General features: G+C 46.8%; 7 protein-coding genes across 10 annotated transcripts; 4 read left to right on the top strand and 3 right to left on the bottom strand.

Moving 5' to 3' along the window:
• Nucleotides 1-258: 258 nt before the first annotated feature.
• Nucleotides 259-1,824, top strand: LOC128259360 (DNA polymerase delta subunit 2). The gene has a single exon (XM_052991678.1). The coding sequence runs from the start codon at nucleotides 483-485 to the stop codon at nucleotides 1,776-1,778; it is 1,296 nt and encodes a 431-aa protein (XP_052847638.1). The 5' UTR covers nucleotides 259-482; the 3' UTR covers nucleotides 1,779-1,824.
• LOC128259361 (U6 snRNA-associated Sm-like protein LSm8) lies at nucleotides 1,810-2,242 on the bottom strand. Its single transcript, XM_052991680.1, has one exon. It carries the CDS (start codon nucleotides 2,131-2,133, stop codon nucleotides 1,846-1,848), a length of 288 nt encoding a protein of 95 aa, XP_052847640.1. The 5' UTR covers nucleotides 2,134-2,242; the 3' UTR covers nucleotides 1,810-1,845.
• A 512-nt stretch (nucleotides 2,243-2,754) lies between these two features.
• On the top strand, nucleotides 2,755-3,693 carry LOC128259496 (39S ribosomal protein L46, mitochondrial). The gene has a single exon (XM_052991889.1). The coding sequence runs from the start codon at nucleotides 2,854-2,856 to the stop codon at nucleotides 3,628-3,630; it is 777 nt and encodes a 258-aa protein (XP_052847849.1). The 5' UTR covers nucleotides 2,755-2,853; the 3' UTR covers nucleotides 3,631-3,693.
• A 163-nt stretch (nucleotides 3,694-3,856) lies between these two features.
• LOC128259493 (spectrin alpha chain) lies at nucleotides 3,857-22,382 on the bottom strand. Of its 4 annotated transcripts, XM_052991884.1 has the most exons (9): nucleotides 22,241-22,382; nucleotides 15,592-15,675; nucleotides 11,481-15,531; nucleotides 10,582-10,677; nucleotides 7,627-9,550; nucleotides 6,613-7,216; nucleotides 6,396-6,425; nucleotides 4,897-5,497; nucleotides 3,857-4,733 (listed from the first exon to the last, which is right to left on the bottom strand). In XM_052991884.1, the coding sequence occupies exons 3-9, from the start codon at nucleotides 15,468-15,470 to the stop codon at nucleotides 4,605-4,607; spliced, it is 7,374 nt and encodes a 2,457-aa protein (XP_052847844.1). In that variant the 5' UTR covers nucleotides 15,471-15,531; nucleotides 15,592-15,675; nucleotides 22,241-22,382; the 3' UTR covers nucleotides 3,857-4,604. The 4 variants fall into 4 exon arrangements, with proteins under 4 accessions (XP_052847844.1, XP_052847846.1, XP_052847845.1 ...); XM_052991886.1 differs by lacking the exon at nucleotides 10,582-10,677; XM_052991885.1 differs by lacking the exon at nucleotides 6,396-6,425.
• Nucleotides 16,575-22,358, bottom strand: LOC128259495 (protein disks lost). The gene is given in 3 exon segments (XM_052991888.1): nucleotides 16,575-16,766; nucleotides 16,768-20,421; nucleotides 22,241-22,358. Coding segments are annotated over 2 exon segments (3,651 nt in total). The 5' UTR covers nucleotides 20,290-20,421; nucleotides 22,241-22,358; the 3' UTR covers nucleotides 16,575-16,637.
• Nucleotides 22,383-23,308: 926 nt separating the features above from the next.
• Nucleotides 23,309-25,479, top strand: LOC128259314 (hsp90 co-chaperone Cdc37). Its single transcript, XM_052991620.1, has 4 exons — nucleotides 23,309-23,460; nucleotides 23,533-23,736; nucleotides 24,305-24,964; nucleotides 25,024-25,479. The coding sequence occupies exons 1-4, from the start codon at nucleotides 23,428-23,430 to the stop codon at nucleotides 25,312-25,314; spliced, it is 1,188 nt and encodes a 395-aa protein (XP_052847580.1). The 5' UTR covers nucleotides 23,309-23,427; the 3' UTR covers nucleotides 25,315-25,479.
• LOC128259315 (dnaJ homolog subfamily B member 13) lies at nucleotides 25,479-26,762 on the top strand. The gene is made up of 2 exons (XM_052991622.1): nucleotides 25,479-26,514; nucleotides 26,569-26,762. The coding sequence occupies exons 1-2, from the start codon at nucleotides 25,530-25,532 to the stop codon at nucleotides 26,682-26,684; spliced, it is 1,101 nt and encodes a 366-aa protein (XP_052847582.1). The 5' UTR covers nucleotides 25,479-25,529; the 3' UTR covers nucleotides 26,685-26,762.
• The last annotated feature ends 12 nt before the right edge of the window (nucleotides 26,763-26,774 follow it).

A 26,774-nucleotide genomic window follows, 5' to 3' on the forward strand; every position in this document is an offset into this window, starting at 1 on the left:
ACTTTATCACACATATTTGTATAATATACCAAATATTTATTGGATTAAGTGCTGCATAACAGTTACCCTCATTATGTTATACATTTTTGTTCACGAAGTCAAGAATTTTAAAAATTACTTTCAGAATTTAGTGCATATACGTATATAAATTGATATTCAACCTTTTATTTATTACCTTATTTAAAAAGTCTTGTTTGGGTTAAGTACTAGTTAGCAGAAACCCATAATATTCAATAAAATCTTTGTTGTACAAAACACCTACTTTAAAAGTATAGTTTTAGAAATTAATACAATTACGTATTAAAATCGACATTTCATTACTGATATTTTTACCGAGTTGCAATTATCGATTAGGTTTTACCGTTGAGAAAAACCCTTGCGGTGTTTCCTTAGCGAATCTTCACTGTATCAAATTGGCGCCCAAAAATACACAAGCGTCTTGAAAGATTACTGAGTTTTAAAGTAAAAACATAGCCGAAAACATGACCAACCGCCTGGAGACCAAGTACGAGAACCTGAGCAGCCACTTCCGGCTGAAGGGACACGACTACCAGAAGCAGTTCTGCCACCTTTATGCCCACCGCCTGGCCGAGATGACCCGCCTCCTTACGCCGCTGGCCCAGAAAAAGTGGGGCAACAAGGAGCCTATCAAGAAGCTGTGCGATCTACGCGGCGAACAGGACATCCACTGCATCCTCATTGGCACCATCTACAAGCATCAGGCGCACAAGCCCAGCATCCTGCGGGACATCTCCGAGGAGAACCAGTTGGCCCCACAGCCGCCACGACAGAATTACTCGGAGCCGGAGGACAAGATTGTGCTGGAAGATGAACTGCAGCGGGTGCGGCTGCAGGGCGAGGTGAAGGGTGAGCTTATGGCCACAGGAGTTGTATGCGCCGCATTGGGAGGTACTGACAGCGAGGGATTCTTCAATGTGGAGGACATTCTCTTCTACGAGAGTGGACCCCAAAAGCCGCTTTCTACGACTAAAAAGAGCCGCCTGTTGGTGCTTGTCTCGGGATTGGACCAGCTGCAGGCCCACAATTACGTGGAGGCGCTGAATCTCTTCCAGTACTGGCTGGCTGGAAGTCTGGGCAATGGCAAGGAGGCAGGCTCCATGGTGCGTCTAATCGTGGCTGGCAATTCGGTGAGAGCCAGTGCAGTGGCTCACGTGCCCACTCTTCAGGTGGCCCGCACCCAGGCCAACGCCAACGATACTGTGCAGGCTGTAACCCAGTTGGACCAGTGGTTCGCTTCGTGGTCTCGCAGTCTTCCCTTGGACATAATGCCGGGAGCCTACGATCCGGCTAACTTTATGCTGCCCCAGCAGCCGTTCCACAAATGCATGTTCCCGGAGGCCGCCAAACTGACCTCCTTTCAGGCGGTGACCAATCCGTACAATTGCAAGCTGGACGAGACCTTCGTCGTAGGATCCTCTGGCCAAAATGTCTCCGATTTGCTGCGCAGCACTTCGCTGGATTCATCATTGGAGGCACTGCGTTGCACCCTTACCTGGGGACACATAGCACCCACAGCTCCGGACACTCTGGCCTGCTATCCGTACATCGACAGCGATCCCTTCATCCTGCGCGAGTGTCCGCACGTGTACTTCGCCGGAAACTGCGATTCCTTCGAGACGGCGCTGCACGAGGGATCACAGGGCAAGCGGACGCGTCTGGTGTGCGTGCCCAAATTCAGCCGAACACAGAGCGTTGCCGTGGTGGACCTGGACACATTGGACTGCCGCCAAGTCAGCTTCAGCGTGGACGCCGAATAATACATACAATTAATATTAATAATACACCGTGTTTAAGTCTTGAGAATCACTGGTTTTATTAGCTATCCTAGTGCACCACTGGGCCCAGCGGTTCGCCCCTGATGTTGGCCAGATCCAGGCGGGAGTCGATGGTCTCGTCTATAAGCCCGATCACGGCGATGTTGTCTCCGCGGATGATGTGCAGTCCCAGGACGATCTGCTCGATGCCGGATGTCGTGGAGAAGACGCGCTCATGGCACTCGTCGATGATGATGTTGATAGTCTGGTCGAATCCCTTCAGTGTCCCGATGAAGTTCCTTCCGTCCGCCGTGATGATGGACACCGTGTGGTTGATATACGACTCCAAACCGGACATTTTAAGGCAGTCTTTTCTGTATAAATTCGTCCAGCGGCAAATAATAAACACAAATTGTGGAAACTTTGGCGACGCGCTCTCTCCGATAACGATAACAGATTCGCAGCACAGCTGTTCCGGCTTTATTCCTCATCAGTGTTGGCAGCTTGGCCTTTTCAAAGCTAGATCTAGCAAATTATAAAATGGAATAGCTTATTAACATGTTAAATATCCCATAGTCAGAGTCCATATACGTAGTTTAAAGCATTGCATAGGGACCAATGCCAGTCGTGTGAATTCTCCCTCTTAGCTCTCATGTTTGATATAACTGAGCAGCTCTTGTATTTGTTTTGTATATATATAGTGCATACATATATACTTGTTATGTTTAATGGACTTTAATCTTTAATATTCGTATATAGACATTTTAACATACAATAAAAATGTTATACTGCTTAATTTTGTTATATATTCAAATATATTAATGTTGTCTTTTTAGTATGTTTTCATCATTTATTTAGAATTTGTTGTCTATTTTGGCTAATATTAATCTAGAATCTAGATTAACAAGAAGCTCAACAGCTGACAACACTGTTAAAAGAAACCAAATTTTGAAAATTTAGCGATGTGCTCTCTCTGATAACGATAACACATGCGCACCACAGCTGTTCCGGCTCTAGTGCTCATGTAATCGGTGCCTGATTTTTATTTTCTTTAAAAAATTGAATTAAATTGCCAAAAATGCTGCGTCGCCTGGTGCAAGTTGGTGTCCGGGAGCTGAGCCGTAGCCAATCCACCGCCGCCGCCACGGAGAAGTGGGATCTGTATGCCGGCGTGCTAGTGGAGCGCCTGCCTGTGATCTCCAAGTCCCTCAATCCCCTCGAGAAACAGTTCCAGGACATGCTGTGGCGTGTGGAGTACGAGAACAGCTTGAAATCCAACCACGAGCTGAAGCACGAGCGGGAGATTGTCCAGGCGGAGCTTATTAAGCAGGGCAAGATGCAGGTGGATCTGGAGGACAGTGGAGCCAAGCAGACGGCGCAGGATTTGAAAGATGCCTACATCGAGGAGCTTAAGAAGTTCCAGCTGGCCGACCGCACTACGCCAGATGATAAGGCCAACAAGACCAGCTCTACGGACCGCTGCCTGGAGGATACGCTCTACCTGCTCGTGCAGCAGAAGCTCGGTCCACAGGAGCACCTCATTCTGCCACAGGGCAAGCGGGAGGAGGGCGAATCGATGCGCCAGACGGCGGAACGGGTGCTCCACGAGCAGTGCGGCCAAGAGCTTCAGGTGCTCTTCTACGGCAACGCCCCCGTCGGCTTCCACAAGTACAAGTATCCAAGCAACCAGCGGACGCAAAGTGTCGGAGCCAAGGTGTTCTTCTACAGGGCATCCCTGCGATCCGGACAGGTGGCGGAGAAGGTCGCCAAGTTCGAGTGGCTGCCCAAGGAGGCGCTCAATGGAAAGCTCACCAATGCTGCCTATTCGGAAAGCGTTAACAAGTTCTTGTTGTAATTGTAATTTTAAATCTGTTTTGAAATCTAACGAATAAATATAAAATACTAAATGGGATGAAAAGAGGCTTTTCTTAGTTTAACTTAACTGACTACATTTTAGTAATGTTATATCAAATCAAAATTGAATATTCATTGATTAAAAAAAATACAAGTGGATCCAAAATTTTTAATCAAACCTATATAAATAAACTGAATCCAAATCCCTATAAAAAAAGCTCCACACATTTAAGATTTTTAGACATGCAGCAATATATTTATTTTTGCAATTCACGGATTGTAAATATACGTTCAATACAGAGGCAAATATTTATTGTTTTCTTTTTCGTTTTTTTTTTGTTTTGCTTTAGAAAAAGTTTACTACTTTCGTTTCGAATACACGTAGAAACTGGAGAAAACACAAAGGCTGGATATTATGTATTTTTGGGTAGCAATAGTATCTTAAACTTTTTGTTATTTCAATTGTATCTATGCTCGTTACAAGTTACAGACATTCAATATGGAAAATGTGAGTTGCTCGATTACTGGAAGCTAAGCTTTTTTATCTGCTCTTCAGGTGCGATTTTTTCTGCGAGCGTTGGCTCAAATTACTTTGATTATATCCTCGATTAAATATCTTCTCCGGCGACCTGATGAGTGATGGCAATCCTCAAACTGAAACGTCCAAATTTAAGATACTTTTATCGGGTTGTGTTTGTAAAATAAATGCAAAAACTACAAATGGTTCGTAGACATGTTGATAAATATGTATTGCAAGCAAGGTGCTATTGTTGATTTTAGGTTCATTGTGGCATAGGTTCTTAAATAAGCATTAAACTGTTTGACTTATAGACTAAATTATCGAAAATAATGGTGTAAATATATATTTTTGTTTTTTTTTTTTGTTTTTGCAGTTTTGTTGGTTTTTAGAAATATTTTTTAAATTGTAAGACATATGCTCAGGCGCCACTAAACAAGACCAGGCAGGCATGCTCATTAGTTCTGGAACAGCGTTCGCGTAAAGTCTATGTAGTCCAGGGCATCCTTGATAGGCTGGCCAGAGCGGGGTTCCGAGAAGGGTTTCATGCGCTGCACACAGTAGTCCGCCATGTCCTTGGTGAGGTTCTGTGGGTGGGAAATAGCAAATTGTTACATGGTGGTATTTGATTGTGTAAAGGTGGTTTCTTTCTAAGGAATCTATTTCATCTAATTTTTTTTGAAATTTTAAAGGAGGTTTCGTCCTAAGGATTCAATTATATTCTTAACCCTCCAGTAGTGATATACTTACGCAGTAGAGCTCCTCCTTGGTGACGTAGGGGCGGTCGGCGGCGGTGATGGCGCGGAAGGCGTTCTCGATCTCCTCGTATGACTGCACATTCTCCGTCTCCTTGGAGATCATGAACGCGATGTATTCCTGCAGGGAGACGTAGCCATCCCGGTTGGGATCGACCACATCGAGGATGGCCTCGAACTCCGGATCGGGCTGTCCCTCCTCCACCATGGGCAGGTCGTAGCCGAGGGCGCGCAGGCAGGACTTGAACTCCTGGTGATTCAGTTTGCCGCTCTTGTCCTTGTCAAAGTGCTTGAACATCATCGAGAACTCCTTGAGCGAGTCCTCGGAGACGCCTGAGTGGTTGCGTGCTTGGATCTGCTGCTCCAGATTGTGCTGCATGCGCATGGAGAGCTGGTCGAGCTGGTCCCACTGCTGGGCCAGGCCCACCGTCGAGTGCTCCGTGTAGCGGTTGTCCAGGATCAGGTGCTCCTCCAGCAGGGCGCCCAGCTCCTCGATCTTCTTGAGGTCGACGCGGCGGGCACGCACCTCGGTGGCCTTGACGCGAAGTGCCTCCAGTTGCTGTTCCAGGGAACCGGAGCCTTCCATCATGGACGTTCTGTGGATTGGCGTTGTTTCAGAGTGGTTGGCAGACAAATGAGCATTCGTTAGTAGGGCACAATATCGAGAGTTATGTCTCAAACAAATCGGAACGATATAATGATTTTAAATGCATAAAATAAAAGCAAATCTTGTTAGAGGTCTGTTACGGGCAGCGAATAATATTTTCTGGATTTTGGGCTTGCAACTAGTTTGTCTTCCCATTGTTTTTTTCGGTTTGTACATATTTACATAGGTGTCTGTGGGAATTTGGTGGAGCCTGGTTCGAGTTTAGTGTAATTAGGATTGGTTCTTTGAGTTCAGCAACTAAATAAAGACAAAAGTTGTCGTCTAATTGCTAGAAGCGAGTTAAAATAAGAATTGCGCCAAAGGAACGTTCAAATTGTAAATTGTAAAAAGCTACTACATTTTTAGTTAACTCTTTTCGATGAAACAGAAGAAATAGGAAAATAATTGACTTAATTGCTCGATTTCTACTTGTATCTGTATGCTACACAACAGTATTTTGCTCTCGATTCGCATGCCAAAGAGTTAAGTTTCGTTAATTTTGAATTGTTTGAGGTGAGTAGACCAAAAGATTAATGGAGAATCGGAAGAGCACGTTCATAATATACACTCTAATCTGTTGGGTCGGTGGGTGCTTGCGCTAAATGCAACTAACTAAAACTAGGTCTTAGTCGTCGTTGCTCGATCTTATCAGTGTTCATATTTATTGACGAGTATTTACAAGCGCTAGAGCAAGAGTTACGGAGAAATATAAAGTTATTCCCAGGGGTTAGTGAAGGCGCAGCGTGTTTGGGAGCTCGGCTCCAACGCGAGTTAAGAGGAACCAAAAAAGATCACAACAGAAAATAACGAGTTCAAACGCAGAATATCAAGCCTGCTCGCTTAATTACCCTTGACGATTATAACCCAGCATATAATATCTAGAAAATAGAATGGATCTTTCAGTTACGTTTTTTATGGGGGAGAAGAGAGAGAGTCGAGACCACAAGACTTGTTTTCGGATTTTGTGTGGGTTTGGGGATGGGTGGCACATGGAGTCGAAACCAACACACATCTGGATTGAGTAAACCCCTCCTTAAGATACATATACCAAGCCCCACCACTCACCTTGTCTCAGTTAGCCACTGGTGGAAGAGATTGGCGTGCTTGGCAAACTCCTTGCGCAGCTTGTCGTTCTCCTCCTGCCGCTTGGCCTCCTTGGCAAGTTCGCCATCGCGTTCCTCTATGATCTTTTGCAGATTACGCCAGGTCTCCTCAAGAGCTTCCATGGTGAACCACGTGTACGGGTTGGGTCCAACATTAAAGCTCTTGATCTTCTGGTCGAGTGCTGCCAATGCCTTGAAATCAGCTTCGGCCGACGACAGAGACGCCTGGAATTGGGCATGGGCGTCGCGCAGGGCGCGGATTTCTTCGATCGAATTGCAGCGAACAGGATCTGTGAGATCCTCCTCGGCATTTTCGAACCAAGAATTGAAGGCCGAAGCTTTCTTGGCAAATGTCAAGTAGAGTTCCTCGATCTGGCGGAACTGCTCCTGCATGGCCAGCAGTCGCTGTTTGCGCGTATCGCTGGCGTCGCGCAGCTTCTGCCACCTGGCAATGACGTCGCCGTGCCGCTTCAGGATCGCCGGCGATTGGGCGTGACTGGCGTTGATCAGTTGGTCCTTCAGTGCCGTGATGTTGTGGATGCCTTCCTGCTCGAAGGCGTTGAGACCTGGACAAAAGTAGAACATAAGTGAATTAATACATGAAGAAATACTATAGTCAGTTAACCAATATTAAAATAAACAGCAATTGGGTTTTTTTGTGGCGCCATCTGCCGAACTGCACCGTCAACACTACAAACTGAGTCCTAAAAGTTCCTGCAATCTCTCCTGCTCTTTTAAATATAGGAACTCCACTTTTCAAACATGCAGTGACGTCATAATTAAAACTTTGCTAGTAACCTCTCAAATATAGGTCTAAATTGGGATATTTTTGCTGTGTCGATAGTTATTGACCCAATAAACAAATACGACCATTAATTGGAAGCTACTTATTTTTACTTTTTAAAGAATACAATAACGATTTTACTTTACGAGTAACGGATATAAAAATCCTTCTTAAATAGTGTAACTTCCTTACCTGCATCGAATGTCTCCTGCTTGGTCAACAGCGTCTGCACGGTGGACAGATCACGTCCGAACTCATCGGAGCGCACGTAATTCTCCTTGTCGTCGATCCAGCTCTCCACGACATCGGCCTTCCACATGAACTGCAGATAGGCCGAGTTGTCGAGCAGGGCTCCCTTGCGGCGGGCGGCCAGGGCGGACAGGTTGTCCAGTTTGTGGCGCAGCTGCTGGCAGCGCTGGGCAATGGACTCGCCATGGTGGTTCTTGGCCTCCACCAGCTCGATGCCCTGGTCGCAGATCAGCGAGCAACGGTCCTTGTGAGCGGTGAAGTCCGTCTCGAAGGCGTCGTGCTTCTTCAACAGACCCTGGACGGCGGCCATCGAATCGCCATAGTCCTCGACGGACAGCAGCTGCTGCTTCTCGGTGATCCAGGCCTCCTCTTCCTCCACCTGGGCCAGGAACTGCTGGTAGGTCAGCGACTCGTCCAGCTTCTGGCCACGCGTGGCGGCCAAGTTCTTCAGCTCGGCCCAGGCCTGATTGAGGGCCTTCAGGCGCTGCTCGATCTCCGGCACACCCAGATTGGACACGTCCATTAGCTTCTCGCCTGCCTCCTGCACCGCCTGAATGGCCGGCTCGTGGGAGCCCAGTTCGGCCTCCAAACGCTTGTGCTTCTTCTTGAGGTTCTGGACGCCAGTCAAGTCGCGACCATAGTCATCGGAGCCAACCAGCAGCTTCTTCTCCTTGATCCAGCTCTCCTCGTCAGCAATGTCGCGGAAGAACTGGTGCAGGGTCAGGGCCTCGTTCAAACGGGCCTGGCGATGGGCCGCTAGATTGCAGATGCGCTCGTAGCGCTCATTGATGCTCTGACGCTTCTCCTGTATGCCGGCAGTGTCAAACTGGCCGCTCTCCACCAAGGAATCGGCCTGGTTGTTCATGTCCTTGATGCGGTCTTCGTGCGCAACGATATCCGCCTCGACCAACTGATGCTTCTTCATGAGGTTTTGGACAGAGGCCAAATCCTTACCAGAATCTTCAGTGGTCAAAAGACTCTCGACCTCGCCCAACCAGAAGTCCAAATCCTTGACAGCAGCGATGTAGGTGCGCTGCTTGTTGGCCTCCTTCAGCTTCAGCGACTTCTCGGTCGTTTTGTGCGTGAGGTATTCCCACTGATCGGCGATCTGTGTCAGCCGCTTCTGAACCGCATCCTCTGACCCGCTGCACTGCTTCTTGTCGATCAGATTGCCGCCCATGGCGAGCACACTCTGAATGCGATCCGCATTGGCCGCCAGCTCGGCCTCGAAGGCCTGATGTTTCTGGTGCTTCGACTGAATGTTGGCCGGATCTTTGTAGCTCTCCTCGGTAGCCAGCTGCAGCTTCTCGGCAATCCAGTTCTCAATTTCGTCGGCATCGCGCGAGAACTGCTGCAGCGTCTGCTCGTCGCCCAGCCGCGATCGCTTCTCGATGAGGCCCTCCTTAAGGTGACGCCAACGCTCGAGCACCTGCTTGCGCTTCTCGTCCACCAAATTGGAGGCGTAGTGGTTCTGAGCGATCAACTGATCCGCCACCGTCTGCAGCGCAGCAATCTTCTGCTCATGCCCGTTGATGGCCTTGTCGAAGTCCTCGTGCTTCTTGATCAGCGCCTCCACATTGCCGCCGGCATTGGCATCGTCCTCTGCATTGAGGAAGGCCTCGCGGGCCGACATCCACGACTCGGCCAACTCGCAGTCACGCATGTACAGCTGCAGATCCAAGTTCTGCTCCAGCTGCAGCCGACGCTCGGTCCAGGCCTTCTCCAAATCCTCGCGAGCCTTGGCCAGGTCCTCAATCTTCTCCTTAATCTCCGGCGAGGCATAGTGATTCGCCTGCAGCAGCTCGTTTCCGAACTGCTCGAAGGCGCCGAAGGTTCCAGCGCGAGCATCGATTTCCGTGCGATGTTCCTGGGGGATATTAGGGGTAAAATCGGATTAGTTTGGGTCATAGTTCTTGGATTGGTAATAACGCCGGGTTAGAGAACAACATTGCAACGCTGGCTGGCTGGCCGCTGATAATCAAATGCTGCAGCGTCGTATTAGTCAAAAGTAACAAACGTGGAACGAAGTTAAACTGAACAATTCGGTGGATAAACTGGGTGAAATGTAAACGGAGCATGAATTTTCGATGACGATGAAAAGATTGTAGAAAACTCTGTATAGTTTGATTTATTTATACATGTGTTTACGGCTAAAATGTGGTGGGTAAGACAGGTTTTTGTGTACTTATCAATCACAAAGAATCTTCTATTTGTTTTATTGTAAATTTGAACTATTAATTTTTTTTTCACAATTAATCAATTGCTTAAAATAGTGGTGAAGATAACAAAATTTGAAGACCGGAATGATAGTAACCAATATTTTCCTATCCATAGATACATGTAGAATCCAAATTTGTATTATGAAAACCTTTTCATTCTAAAACTTAACCAGATATTGAGAAATCATTGTCAAGTAAGAATGCTAAATTACCTATTACATATTATAATTTTGCTTATTGGGACATAAGTAATAATTTAGTAGTTACTTTAAGCATCCAAATTTTTTTAAGTTGGTTCCTGAAGTTATATAACATAAAGTTTACATTCTAAACCTTAACCAGACATTGAGAAATCAGTGTCGAATGTGAGAGTTAATGTTGATGGCGGCCCGAAATGTGTAAGCAATATTAGATAAGATAACAAGAAACCGCTTGGGTTACCAAAAGAACAAAATGTGTGTGTGTTTGTGTAAGGAAAAGCTAAAGCCGTAGATATGGTCTGATATTTTTATATGAAAGAGTATTCACACTGATCGAAATAAAGATTACAAGTACCCTCTGATAAAGCGTTTTGGAATGGATGATACGAGTATTTTCTGATCAAAGGCAAGCACACACACATACACAAAAACACAACGAAACACGGATCTGGAGTGATGGTGGTTAGCGAAGGAACTACCTCGTCGCCGGATGGAGATGCGATGCTGGTGGTCGAGGCGTAGGCTCCAGGAGCCGAGCTCCTGCCCAGTGTGTACAAAATCTCGACACGACGTGCCTGCGATTGGTATTGTATTTGTTTTTTGGGGAGTTGGAATGCAGAAACACAACCATAATGGGGATTTGGATGTTGTCATGAACCATGAACCGTTGTAGTTGTCGTTTGTAGTTGATTGATTGTTGTTCGTTTATGACATGACACGAACCAAAAAAAAACACAAAACCATAAAGACAAAAGATATAGTCAGAGGTGTCGAACATGAAGAATAAATAAGTCTGCAGTTCAAAAAATGTTAATGCTTAAAAGGAATGTAAAAAAAGTGTATACCCGAAATGGTTTTCAATTTCTTTAAACCGAATGTACGTGGTAACAAACTTAACAGAAATCCCCGTTTATAAATTTAAAATTATCTTAAATTTTCCTTACTTTTCGTAAATTTTAATGTACATTTTGATAAAATATTACCGGATGGATTAAAAACCAAATCATTTTTAGGATTCCAAAAGGGATTAAAAACACAATGAAAACTTTCCAAGAAAACCTTACTTTTTACAAATAAATTTAGGGATTCAATTTAATTTATCAAAAACGGTCTATTTAATTCCAAAAGATCCTGGTTAACTAGATAATACTCAATTATTATTATTCATTTTTTTCAAATATTACCGGATGTATTAAGTCCAAATTATTTTTTTAAGGCTCCAATGAAGGTTTAAACCATATTTAAAAACATAAAAAAAATACTCTTTCTTCAATGAAAACCTTACTTTTTACAAATGAATTTAGAAAGTGAGCACCAAAGTTCTCTAAATATAAAAGTTTCCTAGTTGTTAAGATGTAATCCCCACCGAGATTCTCACCTGATGACGTTCGATCAAGGCCTCGGCCCCGGTGACATCGTTGGCCAGCTCGTCGGAGGTGACCAGGCTCATCATCGAGTTGATCCAGGCCAGCAGATCGCGGTAGTCGCTGAGGAAGCGCTGCAGATCGTACGAGTCCAGCAGCTTTTCCTTGCGGGCGGTCGACTTGGTGATGATCTGGTCCCACATCTCGTTGATCTCCTTCTGCTTGGCATAGGTCTGCTCAGCGGTGTCCGGATGCGACTGCATCAATCGGTTGGCGGTCTCGTCCAGCTGGCGGATCTTATCCCGCAGGGCAGCCAAATCGCGTTCCACACCTTCGTGCTTGCGCTGCAGAGTTTGAACGCTGCGCAGATCCTTGCCCAAATCGTCGTTGTTCAGGGCATTGGCCTTCTCGGCAATCCAGTCCTTGGTCTCATCGATGTCGCGGTGGAAACGCTGCACCTCGTGGGCGGAGCCCAGCTGACTGGCCTTCTCGGCGGTCAGCGTCTGCAGGTTGTTCCACTTCTCGTTGAGGTCCTGCATCTGCGTTTGGATCTTGAGGGCGGCCTCCGTCTGTCCCAGCGAGGTCAGCTGCACGGCAATCTCGTTCATGTTGGCCAAACGCACCTCGTTGGCCTTCAGGTCGTCGTTGAAGTCGTCGAACTTCTTCTGCAGCACCTCCACCTCCTCGAGGTCTTCGCCCACAACATCGGCGACCTGGGCATGGTTCTCCTTGTCCCGAATCCACTGGGCCAAGTCGGCAGCCTCGCGCACCAGCACATAGGCCTTAACAGTTTCGTTCAGCTTGTTCTGACGCTCGCGGGCGAGGGCCAGCAGATTATCGTACTGCGAGTTGATCTGGTTCTGGCGCTTGGCAATCGAATGGTTGTCCACCAGATTCTGCTGCGAAGCGCTCAACCCAGCCTCGATCTTCTTAATGTAGGCAGCTGGGACGAAGCCCTGGCGATCGTTGACCTCCACCTTCCACCAGTCCTTATTGTTCGAGTTGAGAAGGGTCAAAACATCACCCTTCTTCATCGACACTTCACGCGGGGATTTCTCCGTGTAATCGTAGAGGGCCACCACACATTCCTTGCCGGTGATGTCCACCACAGGAGTCTCCTGCTGGCGACAGTTCTTGGCCTGCTCCTGCAGCGCCTGGATGGTGTTGCCAAAGGCCTCCAGATCGGAGACCAGAGCCTCGTGCTTCTTGAGCAGAGCCTCCGAGGAATCCTCATCCTTGCCAAAGTCGCTGCCCGTGGCAATGGGCTCCTTTTCGCGCATCCACGACTCCGCCTCGTTGGCATCGGCAAAGTACTGGTGAGCCTGCAGAGAGTCGTCCAGATCCTGCTTGCGCTGGCTGGACTTCTCCTTCAGCGTATTCCACTGCTCCTGCAGAGCCTCCAAACGCTGACGAATGTCATCGCTGGCGAAGGGCTGATCCTTCAGCATGTTCTCGCCAGAACTGATCACATTCAGAAGCCTGGCTTCGTGGTTGTTGATCTCGGCCAGCACGGCCTGATGCTTCTTGATCAGGTTCTGCACACCAATCAAGTCGCGACCGCGGTTGGTGGAGGCAGCAATGGGCTCCTTCTCGCGAATCCAGGCAGCCTCGTCCTCCAAATCGCGGAAGAGCTGTTGCACCTGCAGGGAATCCAGCAGATGCTGCTTCCTTTCGCCCATGGGAGCAGCCAGAGCGGCATAGCGAGCCGAGAGATTGCCCTCCTTGTTGCGGATGTTGTCCGCATCAAAGTGGCCCGATTCGATGAACTTGTTGGCCGCCACCTTGATGCTCTCAATGCGATCCTGATGAGCCATTACATCGGCCTCCAGCAGGGCGTGCTTCTTCTGCAGATTCTGCACGGAGGTCAGATCCTTGCCATGGTCCTCGGACAGCAGCTGTCCCTCGATCTCACTCAGCCAGAGTTCGATGTCTTCAATGGTACGATTGAACTGCTGCTGCTGGCACGCCTCGTTCAGCTTGGTGCCCTTCTTGTCCGAGGCCTGGACAAGGGTCTCCCACAGCACCACGATTTCCTGCATGCGGGTGTTGATCTGGTCGGCGGCATAGTGCTGCTTCTCAATCAGCTCCGTGCCCACATTGGTGATGTCCTCGATGCGCGACTTGTTGGCATTCAGCTCGTGCTCAAAGTTCTGGTGCTTCTGCATTTTGCCGTTCAGATTGGTGGGATCCAGATAGCTGTCGTCCGTGGCGAACTTCAGCTTCTCGCTGATCCAGCCCTTAGTCTCGTCGCAGTCGCGCTCGAACTGCTGATAGCGGTTCGAGTCCTCCAGCAGCTGGCGACGCCGCGAGGACTTCTCCTGCAGGGCAGCTCGTCGGGCCAGGAGCATCTGGCGACGCTGGGCCACATCGTCGGCGGCATAGTGCTGGCCATCAATCAGCTTGGTGGCAAAGATATCCAAGGCCTTGATCTTCTCCTCCTGGGCGGCCAGACTCTTCTCAAAGTCTTCGTGCTTCTTGATCAGCGCCTCCACGGAGTCCAGGGAATCGCCCAGGTCCTCGTTGGCGAGGAAGGCCTCCTGCTTGGCCATCCAGGTGTCCGCCTGCTCCGTGTCGCGGTAGAACAGCTGCAGATCCATGCACTGCTCGTACAGGATGCGACGATCCTCCCACAGCGACAGCAGGGAGCTCTTGTCGTTCTCCAAGGCGGCCAGCTTCTCCTGGATCTCGGCGGCCGCATAGTGCTCACGCTCCAGCAGCTTCTGTCCGGATTCGGTGGTCAGCTTGAAGCTATCCTCGCGCGCATCGATCTCGCCCTTGTGCTCCTGATGGCGTTCCAGCAGAGCCTCTGCTCCAGCCACATCCTTCGCCAGCTCATCGGCCGAGATGATGGCCTTCATGCCATTGATCCAGGACACCAGGTCACGGAAATCGGCTAGGAAACGGTGCAGATAGTAGGATTCATCCAACTTCTGCTTACGCTCGCGGGCCTTGGTGGTCAAACTCTGCCAGTAGTTGGCAATCTCGGCCTGCTTGTCACGAATCTGATCACTGTGATCGGCATGGATGGAGCACAAGCGCTGAGCCTCGGCTCCCAGGGTGGAAACCTTGTCCTCCAGGGCGGCCAAATCGCGCTCAACACCCTCGTGTTTGCGCTGCAGCGCCTGGACACTGGCCAAATCACGGCCATAGTCATCGGAGGACAGCACCACATCCTTTTCGGCAATCCAGGCCACAGTCTCGTCGGCATCGCGATTGAAACGCTGGATCTCGTGGGCCCCAAAGAGCTTCTCCTGGCGCACAATGGCCAACTGTTTGAGTCGCTGCCAAGCCTCGTTCAGTTCCTCCTTGCGCTTGGTGATCGTGTCACGCTCTGGATGACCATCCTGTACCAACTTGTCAGCCAGCTGGTTGACCTCCGTCACACGGTACTCCTGCGAAGCCATGTCCTTCTGGAACTCATCGAACTTGCGCTGCAAAACCTCAACATGCTCCAGATCCTGGCCAAACTCGTCGGCGGTGACAAAGGTCTCTTTGTCCTTGATCCAGAACATGACCTCCTCGCACTGGCGCAGGAACTGCACCAGAACGAGCGCCTGCTGCAGCTTCAGACCCTTCTCGGCCAGGCGGCTCAGGAGCAGCTCCCACAGCTTGTGCAGTTCGTCGAGACGAATCTGGATCGATTCGGAGGCAAAGTGCTGCTGGTTGATCATCTCCTGGCCGGTGTTGTCCAGCGAAACAATGGCATTGCTGTGCGCCGACACCTCCGCCTCGAAGGCCTGGTGCTTCTGGATCTTGGCCTGCAAGTTAGTGGGATCGCGGTAGCTCTCCTCGCTGGCAGCCTGCAGTTTCTCGTGGATCCATGACTCCAGCTCATCGGCATCGCGCTTGAAGTACTGGAAGCGGCGCGAATCCTCGAGCTTTTCACGCTTCTGACGCGTCTCGATCTTGAAGTCATTGTAGCGGGACAGCACCTGCTCACGTCGCTCCTGGATGTCCTCGACTGTCTCGAGGATCTTCACCTCTTTGGGTGTGAAGTTCTCCATTTCGCTGTTTCGTTTAGTTGTCTAATTTCTTGAGTTATTCGTTCGTTTTGATATTGTTAAGCTGTTAAGATTTGATGCAATTAGTATTAAGTACATTTTTAATTTATTTTTTAGACTTTACCTTAAGCTGCTCTGGGCGCTGAATAAATTTAATTTAATACTGCTGCTGTTGCTTCCTCTTCATCAAATGTTTGACCGTGCACAACTGTAAAAGGAAATAGCGAGGGGGAATAATTCATTTAATTCGGTTTAATCAGCACAAACACAATTACAGTCAATTACTTAATCGTTTGGCTCATTCACAAGATGGAAAACAACACACATTCATGGAACTAAATTAAAATCAGTAGCTGCTGTCAAATTACAAACATTACTATCTTTAATAGTATTTCTTCTCAATGTATTCTAAGAATAGAAATTTTATTTCATAATATTTTATTTCGCCATGACTTGGTTCATTTATTTATTTTTGTTGTCGTTTGCTGAAATTCGTCTTATCAAATGGGAAAGAGATAAGAATAAAATTCTTAAACAATTTAAACATTACTATCTTTAAAGTCTTTTTAATATTTTTGAACATATTATGAGAATGATATTTCTATTTATTATTTTATTTCGTTATGTTCTAGATCATTTATTTATTTTTGTTGAAAGGAAAATATAGAAGAATAAATATGTTTTTTGTTTTTTGTAAGTCTTTTAAACTTTTAAAACTGGTGAAACGAAATTATATCACAAAATCAGTTGATAAATCAAATGGAACCCCAAAGCATTCATACCAACCTTATTAAGTTAGTGTAATAAATTTAGACAGAACGTATAAAACTACTCTGATAAACTAATTTTTAATTGAAGAGTGTTTAGTAATGATCGTAGTTTTAAAATATATTTTCACTTCGTTGACGACTGTTCACATCGATGATCACATCGGTTGCCAACCTCGTCCCCTTTCAGTGGCCTCAGAGTTTGCACAGCATAACCGAACTAAAACTGCGAAAGTGACGCATTCCCTTGCTGATTAGGTTTCAACAGCTATCGCTATCTTATCGGCCACTTACTCAATAAACTTTGCCGCCCATTTCCGAGTTATTTGCAGCAGACAAATACAAAAAAGAACGCTTTATTCGAAACATAAACGTTACGTGTGACATAACCAACATTCTTGACTTAAAAACTATCCAGATCTCGCGATAAATCGGCCAGCATCTCCATGAAGAGTTGCGACTTGGCCTCGTCTTCGTGGCTTTCGCCGGAGCCATCGTGTCCTCCGGAATCCTTCCCGGAAAGGGAGAGTTGCTTGCAGCAGGCTGGACAGGGTGCTCCAAACGTGGGGCGTCCAGTTTACGGCGAAGAGCGGCATGAAGAGTTCGTTGAGCTGCTCAGCCCGCACTGCTCCCGACTCCAACATGCATCCCAGCAGCTTCTGCAGTAGTCGGAAGCTGTCCGGATTGTTGCCCAACTCCTCCACAAAACTAATGCTGAGCAGGCTCTCAAAGATTCCGGGTGAGGGCTCACTGGCCATAAACTGCGGCGATCGCCACACCGAACAGCTGGCTGCGATTACATCGTCGTCAAATAAATTCGGTTTTCTGTTAATGAGCAACTGGAGCAGATGTACCAAGCCGGAACCAATTAGGTGATAGAAAACAGTGGGCATTTGGGGTAATAGAACCGCCTGTTGGGATTGTCGTAGCAGCTCGCTCAGTTCCTCCCTACTGCCCACACTTTCCGGCCGCAAGCTGAGGCAGTGCATCCATTGCTGCAGGCGGAAGAGCAGCTCCGACAGACTAAATCCCACATCAGGGCTGATTTGGAGCTCACTGGAACCGCCACCACCGGCAGCTGCGGCATCCGCCTTGTTTCGATTGGAGTGGCACACCTTGGTGGCCAGCTCCTGGAGATCACCATGGTAGAAGGTGGAGTGTAGCACACTGGATTGGAGCCATTGTTGCAGCTGCGACTGAGCTTGAACTCGGATCAATTGAGCATATGTGGAGCGCAGCACTAGATTGGTGCTGGCGGGCAGAAGGGCCTCCAAAGATTGACCTATACGCCTGTCCAGCATTTGGGGTACCTGCTTTTTCCAAAGCTGGCTGGCCTTCTCCCTGGCCTCTTGAAATATCTGCTGCAGCTTTTGATAAACCTCTTCTTGCTTCAGGGAGCTAATCTCGTTCACCTTGGCATCCGCTGCAGCCTTTGAAGGGAGCAAAATCTCCTGCTGGGCATCCTTCACCACACACTTAAAGCTGCGCTCTGTGACAAACTCAATCAGTCTTCTGGTGGACGCGTTCTGGGATTGCAGAAAGGCATCGGCCAACTTGCGCTGCTGCTGCTCCGCGGGAGTCAACTCACTGGGAGCCATTGCCTCTTTGGTCGTGGCACTACTGCTCTGCTGCAGTTGCTCCAAGCGAGTGGTTATGTAGCGGAAGCGACCACTCCTCGCCTGTCGCGAAGGCGTAATGCTCACCCGGAACTCTTGAAGGAAGGGACAAGCCACGGGCAAAAGTTCCTCCAACAAGGGGGCGTAGGATTTCTCGTGGCAACGCAGACCACTCAGGCAGAGATCCACAATCGAAGAAGTGGCCTCAAGTGCTCGATGGCTGTAGTAACCATTAACCAACTGGGGCTGGGCGTCCAACAGCCAGCCAATGCAACTTCTGGCTATGAAAACAGCCCCTGGTTGCAGTTTATCCACATGAATAGAGGCGTACAATGCGTAGAGCAGCTCCAAAGTGGCCAGTGAGTCTGGCAGATGCAGGGTAACCAAATCGAGCATCACCAGGTATTGCACCAGCCATGGCAGCGTAATCAGCAGCTTGCCTTGTCGCATGGAGCGTTCGAGAATCTCTTTGAGATTGAAATCCGGATGAAAGTGACTGCGAAGTTGCAACTGCTGTGGACACAGAAACGGCGGCGATGGATTGCCATGCTGTGTGGTCCCACTAAAAGGCAAAACAGTCACATAGCCCAGAAACTTGGCCAGAATCAGCATGTTGGCCATGGCCTGGACGCGAACAATGTACGGTCCCTGCTGAACGGATTGCTCATCGGCACCAACATCTTCTGCCAGTTGGAGCAGATCAAAGGTGGAGTCGTTTTGGCGCATTATCTGAAGGAAAAGAGCCAGTTTCAGATGCACCAGAAAGGCCACCGACGAACATCCGGCGATAAAGTCCCGGAAAAAGGCCTGCGAACGGGGGAACTGACCTTCCACACTTGAATTTGAGGTCACCAGGCGCTGGGCCAGTTTGTTGTGTCTAAGCGGATCCAGCTTTAAGCCAAGTTCTTCGGGAGATTCGGTGGTCTCGGTGGCGGAGATCAACAGCTGGCTGACAAACAATTTGGCAAAATGAGTCATATTAACCGGGTGCTCTGAAACCTTAAAGATCTCCCTAACGCGAGGTGTCAACTCGCTGGCAAAGTTGAAAACGCGATTTAGGTGACCCACTTCCCATTGCTTCAGGGCTTTGTAAAAGAGATCTCGCTGGGTCTTAAAGGCTTTAAACTCATTCTGCGAGGGAAAGTTGTCCCGCGAATCTTTCTCCACGTGATAGTAGACATTCTGCTGCGAGGAGGATGAGGTTTCCAGAGCAAACTCCTGTCGCTGCTGGCACGAAGCCTCCAGTTGTTTGACAATGCCGGCAGGCAAAAGGCTCAACCTCTCGTTTTGAAGCAGCACCACCAAACTCCTTTTGTCCAGCTGCAGTAGTAACTTTTGCTGGTTCTCCAGCAGTTTCAAAGCAAAGTAAACGCAGCTCTTGTACTGAGTGAGCCGCTCCAAAGGCATAGAAATATTTGATGTTTCTACGGGCTTTTGCCCAAAGTCCCGTATATTGAGCAACTGAAGCACAAAGCTCAGCTCACTTAGGACGTTGGGCACTAGATTCAGGTCAATCAAAAGGCTATACATTGTGGATAGTAGCTGCAATTGATTGGTATCGCTCACATCCTCCAGGTTTAAGATTTCTCCCGAAAACACTTCATCCTCTGGGCTCCTCTCCTGCTGCTGACTGACATTCACTGGAGCCTCGCTTTTGATCTCCTGCTTGTTCAGCAACAGCGACTTGCGGGCCTCCATCTCCAGCGCTGCTCCTTGACTTCTATCAAAGATTTCGCTGCTCTGTGAGATTCGCCATAGATTGTTATCGTTGCTAAAGGAACTGGTGTCGCCAAAGGAGGAGCTTGCCGAAACATTCTTGCTGATGGTCATGGGTAGGACACGTCGCCGGGGCTTGGATTGTGGTGTACCTGCTCCAGAATGTTGCTGCTGGGGCGTAGTCTTCTTTTTGGAGCGCTGCTGCTGGCTTTGGTTGGGCGTGGTGACTAGGAAATCGCCCAGGCAGAAGCTGTGACCTCCTCCAGCTGCTGCTGCTCCGCCTCCTCCTCCACTTCTGTTGGGCGTGCTGCAAAACTGACCACCACTTCCTGGCGTGGATTTACGGCCGTGTCCAGTCTGCTGTCTCGCCGGTGTCGTTATTGAAGTGGAGCTAACATTAAGACTGCGATTGAGAGATTCATTGAGCTGGTGCTGTTGCTGCTCCTCCAGTTCCTTGACCAAATCGGCGGGCGGTGGCTTGGGCTGACGTATGGGAGTCAGCGAATGTACGGGTGTCTCCGAGTTGCGGGTGTAGAAATATTGCTTTGTATTCTGACGCAGTGCATCCAGAAAGTAAGCGGCAAAGTCCTCCAGACTGCAATGGTTATTCCCCTTGCCACCCTTCTTAAAGTGGGCTATGAACTTCTGCTGCAGCTGGGGGCGAGGCACCTTTTCCAATTGCGCAAGCAGCTGCTGCAAATGCTTCTCTTCCGGCTTAGTCATTTCTATATCTCCTCGTTAAATGACTCCTCGGTGGGGCATGACCTGCTATGCTCTATTTTTTTTTGCCTCAGCTCGAGCTATTTTTGACCTTTTCTCCCTCCTTCAATCTCTCTCTCCCTTTTTCTTGTTTTCCTGCAACGGAAAAGGAGAGAAGAGGGAAATGTTGGCTCGGCTTTTCTGGGTTTTCGTTTTTCAATTTATTTTTAGAATTGTTCGGATGGGTTGAAGTTGCAGGATTTAATTTGTTTTTTTTTTCATATTGACATCACTTTGTTCACACACACTAAGCTAAATCAAATTTAACTGCACGAAAGACATTACGAGTTATCAGAATTTAGACGGCGATGACATCATCACCTGTACTAATAGCTATAAGAATTGAAATATTGTAAGGATAGAAGGATTTAAGTTTAGTGGAAGAAGTCTAGATTAAAGGTATGCAAGAACTTTTCGTGAAGTTTTGAAACTAATTATCTATAAGAAGTTCACAGATAAGATAGGATAGGACCTCTAAGTATGGTAAGGTTCTAAGTAAATATTTTTTTCAAAGCCTCAACTAAACATATATACATTTATTTTTAGGTACAACTTTTATTTTATTTAATTTTAAGGGATGTGTTTTGTTTAAATTCAGATGACCGCTTAAACATAACATTTCAAAGAAGCACAAAATATAAAATTTCTAGAGATTTATGTACACTCAATATCACATACAAATTTAGCAATTAAGACAAGCTAATCTAAGGTATGTGTGGAATTTGAAACTAGATTATTTATTATTTCGTAAAGCTTTAAATTAACAAAGAAAACCCTACGATCTTATGATAATAGACGAATAATGAATGGTTTTAAAAAAGAGCACGCCATATCAAAACCAAATTGATAAATTATGTTTTGAAAATCTAAGAGAAGCCCGGAATATAGGTTAATAAATATTAGGAAAAGGCTTTTTATAGAAGAGGTCAAAAGGCGGCAGACCGTGGGCAGTGACATCATTTTGGGGCGAGGGTGGGTCAAACATGCAGACAAACAAACAAACAACACACATTCAAAATACATAATTCCACGCAGGAAATTGAAATAAATAAGTGAGAGGGAGATAGCAAGATACCAGGGCTTGGCAGCCATACAAAGTCGGCATACACACAAGAGGCAATTTAACTGTTTATCGCGGTGGCAAATAAAAACAACAACAGCTCCCCCACCTTAGAAAAGAGAGCGAGAGAAAACACACACACGAATAGAAAGAGAGAGAGACCGAAACATTAATTGAAGTGTCTATCAGAAAATAGCTGAGGATGACGTAATGCGTACGGTTTAGAATTATGAGCAATGAATGATGGCCAAAAAAATAAAATGATTGAATGACTTTGGCTTACAAGCACGCAGGCGGTACTGCCTAAAATATCCTATGCAAACACAGGCCTTGAACAAAGTCAAGGACATTCCCCCACCCAAAACAGGTTTTGGCAATGTAAGGCAAACAATTTACTTTTTTTTTTCTTTTTTTACTGGCACCTAAACTCTCTCGCAAACACAAACACGCAAAGAGAGAGCTCTTTCTCTGTCTCGCTTTCTCTCTGCTGAAGTTGCCGCACCACCACCTTACACACACACACATAGAAATCTCTACTCCTGCATAACACACACAAACATGCACAACTGGAGTACCAGATACTTTTCTTGAATTTGCAATTGGAACCCAGATTTTTTTTTGGCAGAATATCAAAATTTTGATGACTAATTAAGCACTGGCATTGGGCTTTCAGCCTTTTGAACTTTAGGCCAAGACTTTTCTCTCACTTTTACCCATGTTTAATTGGATTTTTGTGTCGCCTGTGAGGGTGTGGCGTTGACCCGAAAATTTTCACTTCACACGCAAACCGAATTTCAATTGCATTTTTAACCCAACTAATATAATTGTACGGGCGAAATAGTTGAAGCAACTTACACTCTGATGGCAAATCGAATAGTTGACAGTTAATTTGTTAATTAAACTATTGATTTCCAGTAGTTTTTCGTAATTTTTACGGAGCGCCTAAATTTCACGGGAACCGCACGGTTAAGAGCACTTTTTCAATATGTCGGCCGATAGCGATGGCAGCTTGTTGGCTTACCGATATATCGGAACAAGCCACTAGAGGTGCTCCGGTACTATTAAATTGAACTCAACTATTTAATAATAAGAGGGAGACTTCCTTATGTTTTAATGTTTAATTTTTAAATATTTAAAATAGCTCATATATTAATTAACTTCATGGAATATTTGTTGTTTCAAAATGTTTTTTGTTAAATTATTTTTATTATATTATTATTTATTAGTTATGAATACTAAAAATGTATAACTGACTAATGTCTCGTATGAATAACCTTTATTATTATTATATTATTATTTATTTATAATTATTAAAGTAATTCATACGAGACATATGTCAATTATACACTTTTGATATTCATTTCGATACCCGCAGCTGTTACTAGAATTTTTTTAGTTGAAAAATAAAATACATAGACTGAAACAAAAAATATTTTGAAGCAAAAAATATTCGATGAAGTTAATTAATATATGAGCTATTTTATATATTTAAAACAACGCCTTTAAGTTTAAAAAAAATGTTTGGTTTTTCAATACATTTATTGCACACAATCACCTACCATTACGGTTAGGTTATCTCATATAAGCCCAAAGACAAAAATTCTTCAATCTTATTTTGCCCTAAATGAAAACCTATAAATAACAACATTTTCAATACCAACTATGTTCAAAAATTGTATATAGCTTAGAATTAAAAGATAACGGTCTATCTTGATTTAATACATTGGTAGTTAAAATTAGTTTGCATTAAAAGCAAATCATTTAAAAACAAACCTCGTGAACCTCGATTTTTTAACTAACGGGAGTAAGTATATTGGAGGGCAGCATTGATTTCTTTTGTATTCAACGTTTTCTTTAAAAATAAATAATTTAAAACATTTGACACGAGATAGTTACTTTTATCGATTGTTGGTATTTTTCGATAGTAGTCACGAGGTCACATTAATTTCCAGAGCAATCCAAAAAAAAAGGAAGCGGCGGAAAAAGAACAAAAACCTGCAGCACTTACATTTAAAGGAAAACCGAAGCGAATAAACAGCAAAATGGTGGACTACAGCAAGTGGAAAAACATCGAGGTAAGTCCTCGCCAGGAGCTAGTCCATCGGCTACTCCGATTCCACCCGGTGATTCCTCACTTTGATTTTCAGATTTCGGACGACGAGGACGACACTCACCCGAACATTGACACGCCTTCCCTGTTCCGCTGGCGACACCAGGCTCGCGTGGAGCGCATGGCGGAGATGGACATGGAGAAGGACGAGTTCAAGAAGAAGCGCCAGAGCTTCCAGGCCCGGCTCATGGACGTCAAGGAGCGGATCTCCAAGAAGGACGGAAACGAGGAGGCTCTGAAGGTGGGTCACCAACTGCTCACCTGTTGCTAGACTGTTTTGGCTAGGAATTCTTGGTGCAAACAGAGACATAATCCATGGTCCATTATGTCAATTGTCCGTAAAGTCATATTGATATTCTTGACTTGTTGATAGAGAAAATTATCAGAACTTTTCAATCTTAAGGGGATCATGTGTGAAATTCTAGACAGTCTTAGTTAGGAGTTTCTGGTATAATCAGAAACATAAATCGTAGTAAAAGTCTTAATTCAGGTGTAGCTAATTGTATTGTTGACTTGTTGACAGATTGCCTTAGCTGAAATTTCTTAATTCTTGAGGGGATCAGATTTACATATATAACCGAGCCAAAAGAAATACTTTATGTATTATTTATATATTATTCTACAAATTTCTCTTATTTCGCCCTATTTAATATTGTAATATTTGTAAGTAAAGCTGAACAGTATAAATTTTGGTTAGGATCTTAGACTACCTATCAATGTAGAAATACATATTTATCATAATCTTAATAGCGATAGGAACAGCAAATTTATACTCATTATTACTACCTATTACACCCCCCCCCCCGCAGAAAGAGCTGGAGAAGATCGAGGCCGAGGGAAAAGAACTAGATCGCATCGAGAGCGAAATGATAAAGAAGGAGAAGAAGACGCCTTGGAACGTGGACACCATCAGTAAGCCCGGCTTCGAGAAGACGGTGATCAACAAGAAGGCTGGCCGTAAACCAGACGAGAATCTCTCGGAGGAGGAGCGCGAGCAGCGCATGAAGCAGTTCGTCAAGGAGAACGAGAAGCTGTGCAAGCAATACGGCATGCTGAGGAAGTACGACGACTCCAAACGATTTCTGCAAGAGCACATGCAGCTGGTGGGCGAGGAGACGGCCAACTACCTGGTCATCTGGTCCATCAACCTGGAAATGGAGGAAAAGCACGAGCTGATGGCCCATGTGGCGCATCAGTGCATCTGCATGCAGTACATCCTGGAGTTGGCCAAGCAGCTTGACGTGGATCCGCGTGCCTGCGTCAACTCCTTCTTCTCCAAGATCCAGCACTGTCAGCCCGAGTACAAGGCGCAGTTTGAGAGCGAAATTGCAGGTTTCAAGGGGCGCATCCAGAAGCGGGCGCAGGAGAAGATCCAAGAGGCGATAGCCCAGGCCGAGGAGGAGGAGCGGAAGGAGCGAATCGGCCCCGGTGGCCTTGATCCAGCCGATGTCTTTGAATCCCTACCTGATGTAAGATGAAGATATCACTGATATAAACTCAACTAACTCCCGTTCATTCTTTCTTATAGGAACTGAAGGCCTGTTTCGAATCCCGCGACGTGGAACTGCTGCAGAAGACCATCGCCGCCATGCCCGTGGACGTGGCCAAGCTGCACATGAAGCGTTGCGTGGACTCTGGCCTCTGGGTGCCCAATGCCGCTGACCTGGAGGGCGTCGACAAGAAGGACGACGACGACGACGAGGAGGAGGACTCAGAAAATGCCGCCGGCGGCAAGGAGAAGACCGACGATGCCAAGTCAGAGAGTGCGGCCAAGGAGGAGCCCATCTACACTGGCGTCAGCACCGAGGACGTTGACTGATCGCCGCTACTTTTCTATCTACACCATAGCTCTAATCTTAATGTACTACTGTCCATATAATGCATATTTCATCCACAACCAGATCCCCGCGCGCTTCAGTTGAGTTTTTGTATATAATTTGAATAAAGTCAGCTAAATTCTCAGCAATATGTCAAACTCTGTAAACACCACATTGTCAGTAATTTATATCGTTCGTTAATATTCGAGTAGCCACAATGAATCGCCCGGAGCTGGACTACTATGCGGTGTTGGACCAGCCGAGGGGAGCCACCAAGGAGCAGATCACACTGGCCTATCGCCGGCTGGCCATTCGCCTCTGTCCGCATCGCGACAAGAAGGACGAGCAGGACTTCGTGCCGCTGGCCCAGGAGGGTCGACTCACGCATCTCTCGCCCATGGGCGAGCCCAGACAGTGGGCCTACATCAACATGGCCTTCGATGTGCTGGGCAACGATCTGTATAGGGCCATCTACGATCGCTTTGGCGAGGCCGGCCTCTTCGAGGGAGTAATGCTGCCGAATGGCTACTTTCCGCCATATCAATACGATGGTGACCACATGAGGGTCTATCAGGCGGTCTTCGGCAGCTACTCACCCTATGCCAATGTGATCGATGCCATTGCCAATCCGCCCAGCTTGTATGCCACCAGGCAGCACGGGATTGGAGTGCGTTCCAAGGACTCCAGCACGGAGAGAATAATTGAGCTCTCGTTGGAGGAAGTGCGCACTGGCTGTGTGAAGCTGATGAATGTGTGGCGCCAGGAGATCGTGGACGCCAAGGAGTCGCGGCTGGAGAAGCGCAAGCACACCCTAAAGCTAAACATTGCCCCGGGAACAACGGCGGGAACTCGTTTCTGCTTCAAGGAGGAGGGCGATCGCTATCCGGCCACCATTCCTGGCGACATAATCTTCATAGCCGCCGATAAGGCTCATCCAAGTTTCGAGAGGAGGAACCAGCATGATCTGGTCTACAGGCATGCCATTGACTTGTCTCAGGCCTTCACAGGCTTCACGTTTTTTATAGACACTCTGGATAGGCGCCAGTTGAAGGTGGTCATCACGGACGTAGTGCAGCCGGGCTACACCAGGGTCATCCCCCTCGAGGGACTGCCCAAATGCCGAAACCTGGACGCAGTTACAGCCATCAAAGAGGCCAACAAAAAGGTGGAGCAGTTCGGGGATCTCATCATAGAATTTAATTGTGTGTTTTCTATTTTTTGGGCGTTTTAAAGTTTGTTAATGGTTTTTCCTTTAGATATTTTCCCCAAGTATTTGACGCCACGTATGAAACAAATGACTCGAGAGTTTTTCCGTGAATTCCGCAAGCTGGAAATTGAGCTGGAGGAGGAGGAGGAACGGTACATGGCTTAATAAAAATCTTTTTATTGTTATTCCGCATTAAGAACACTTACAATTTGGCGTACCTCACAAATAAATTCAAATTTTGCGTTCAAATTTAAG

The sequence above is a fragment of the Drosophila gunungcola genome, assembly GCF_025200985.1.
Source record: "Drosophila gunungcola strain Sukarami chromosome 3L unlocalized genomic scaffold, Dgunungcola_SK_2 000005F, whole genome shotgun sequence".
In the NCBI taxonomy this organism is placed as follows: Eukaryota; Metazoa; Arthropoda; class Insecta; order Diptera; family Drosophilidae; genus Drosophila; species Drosophila gunungcola.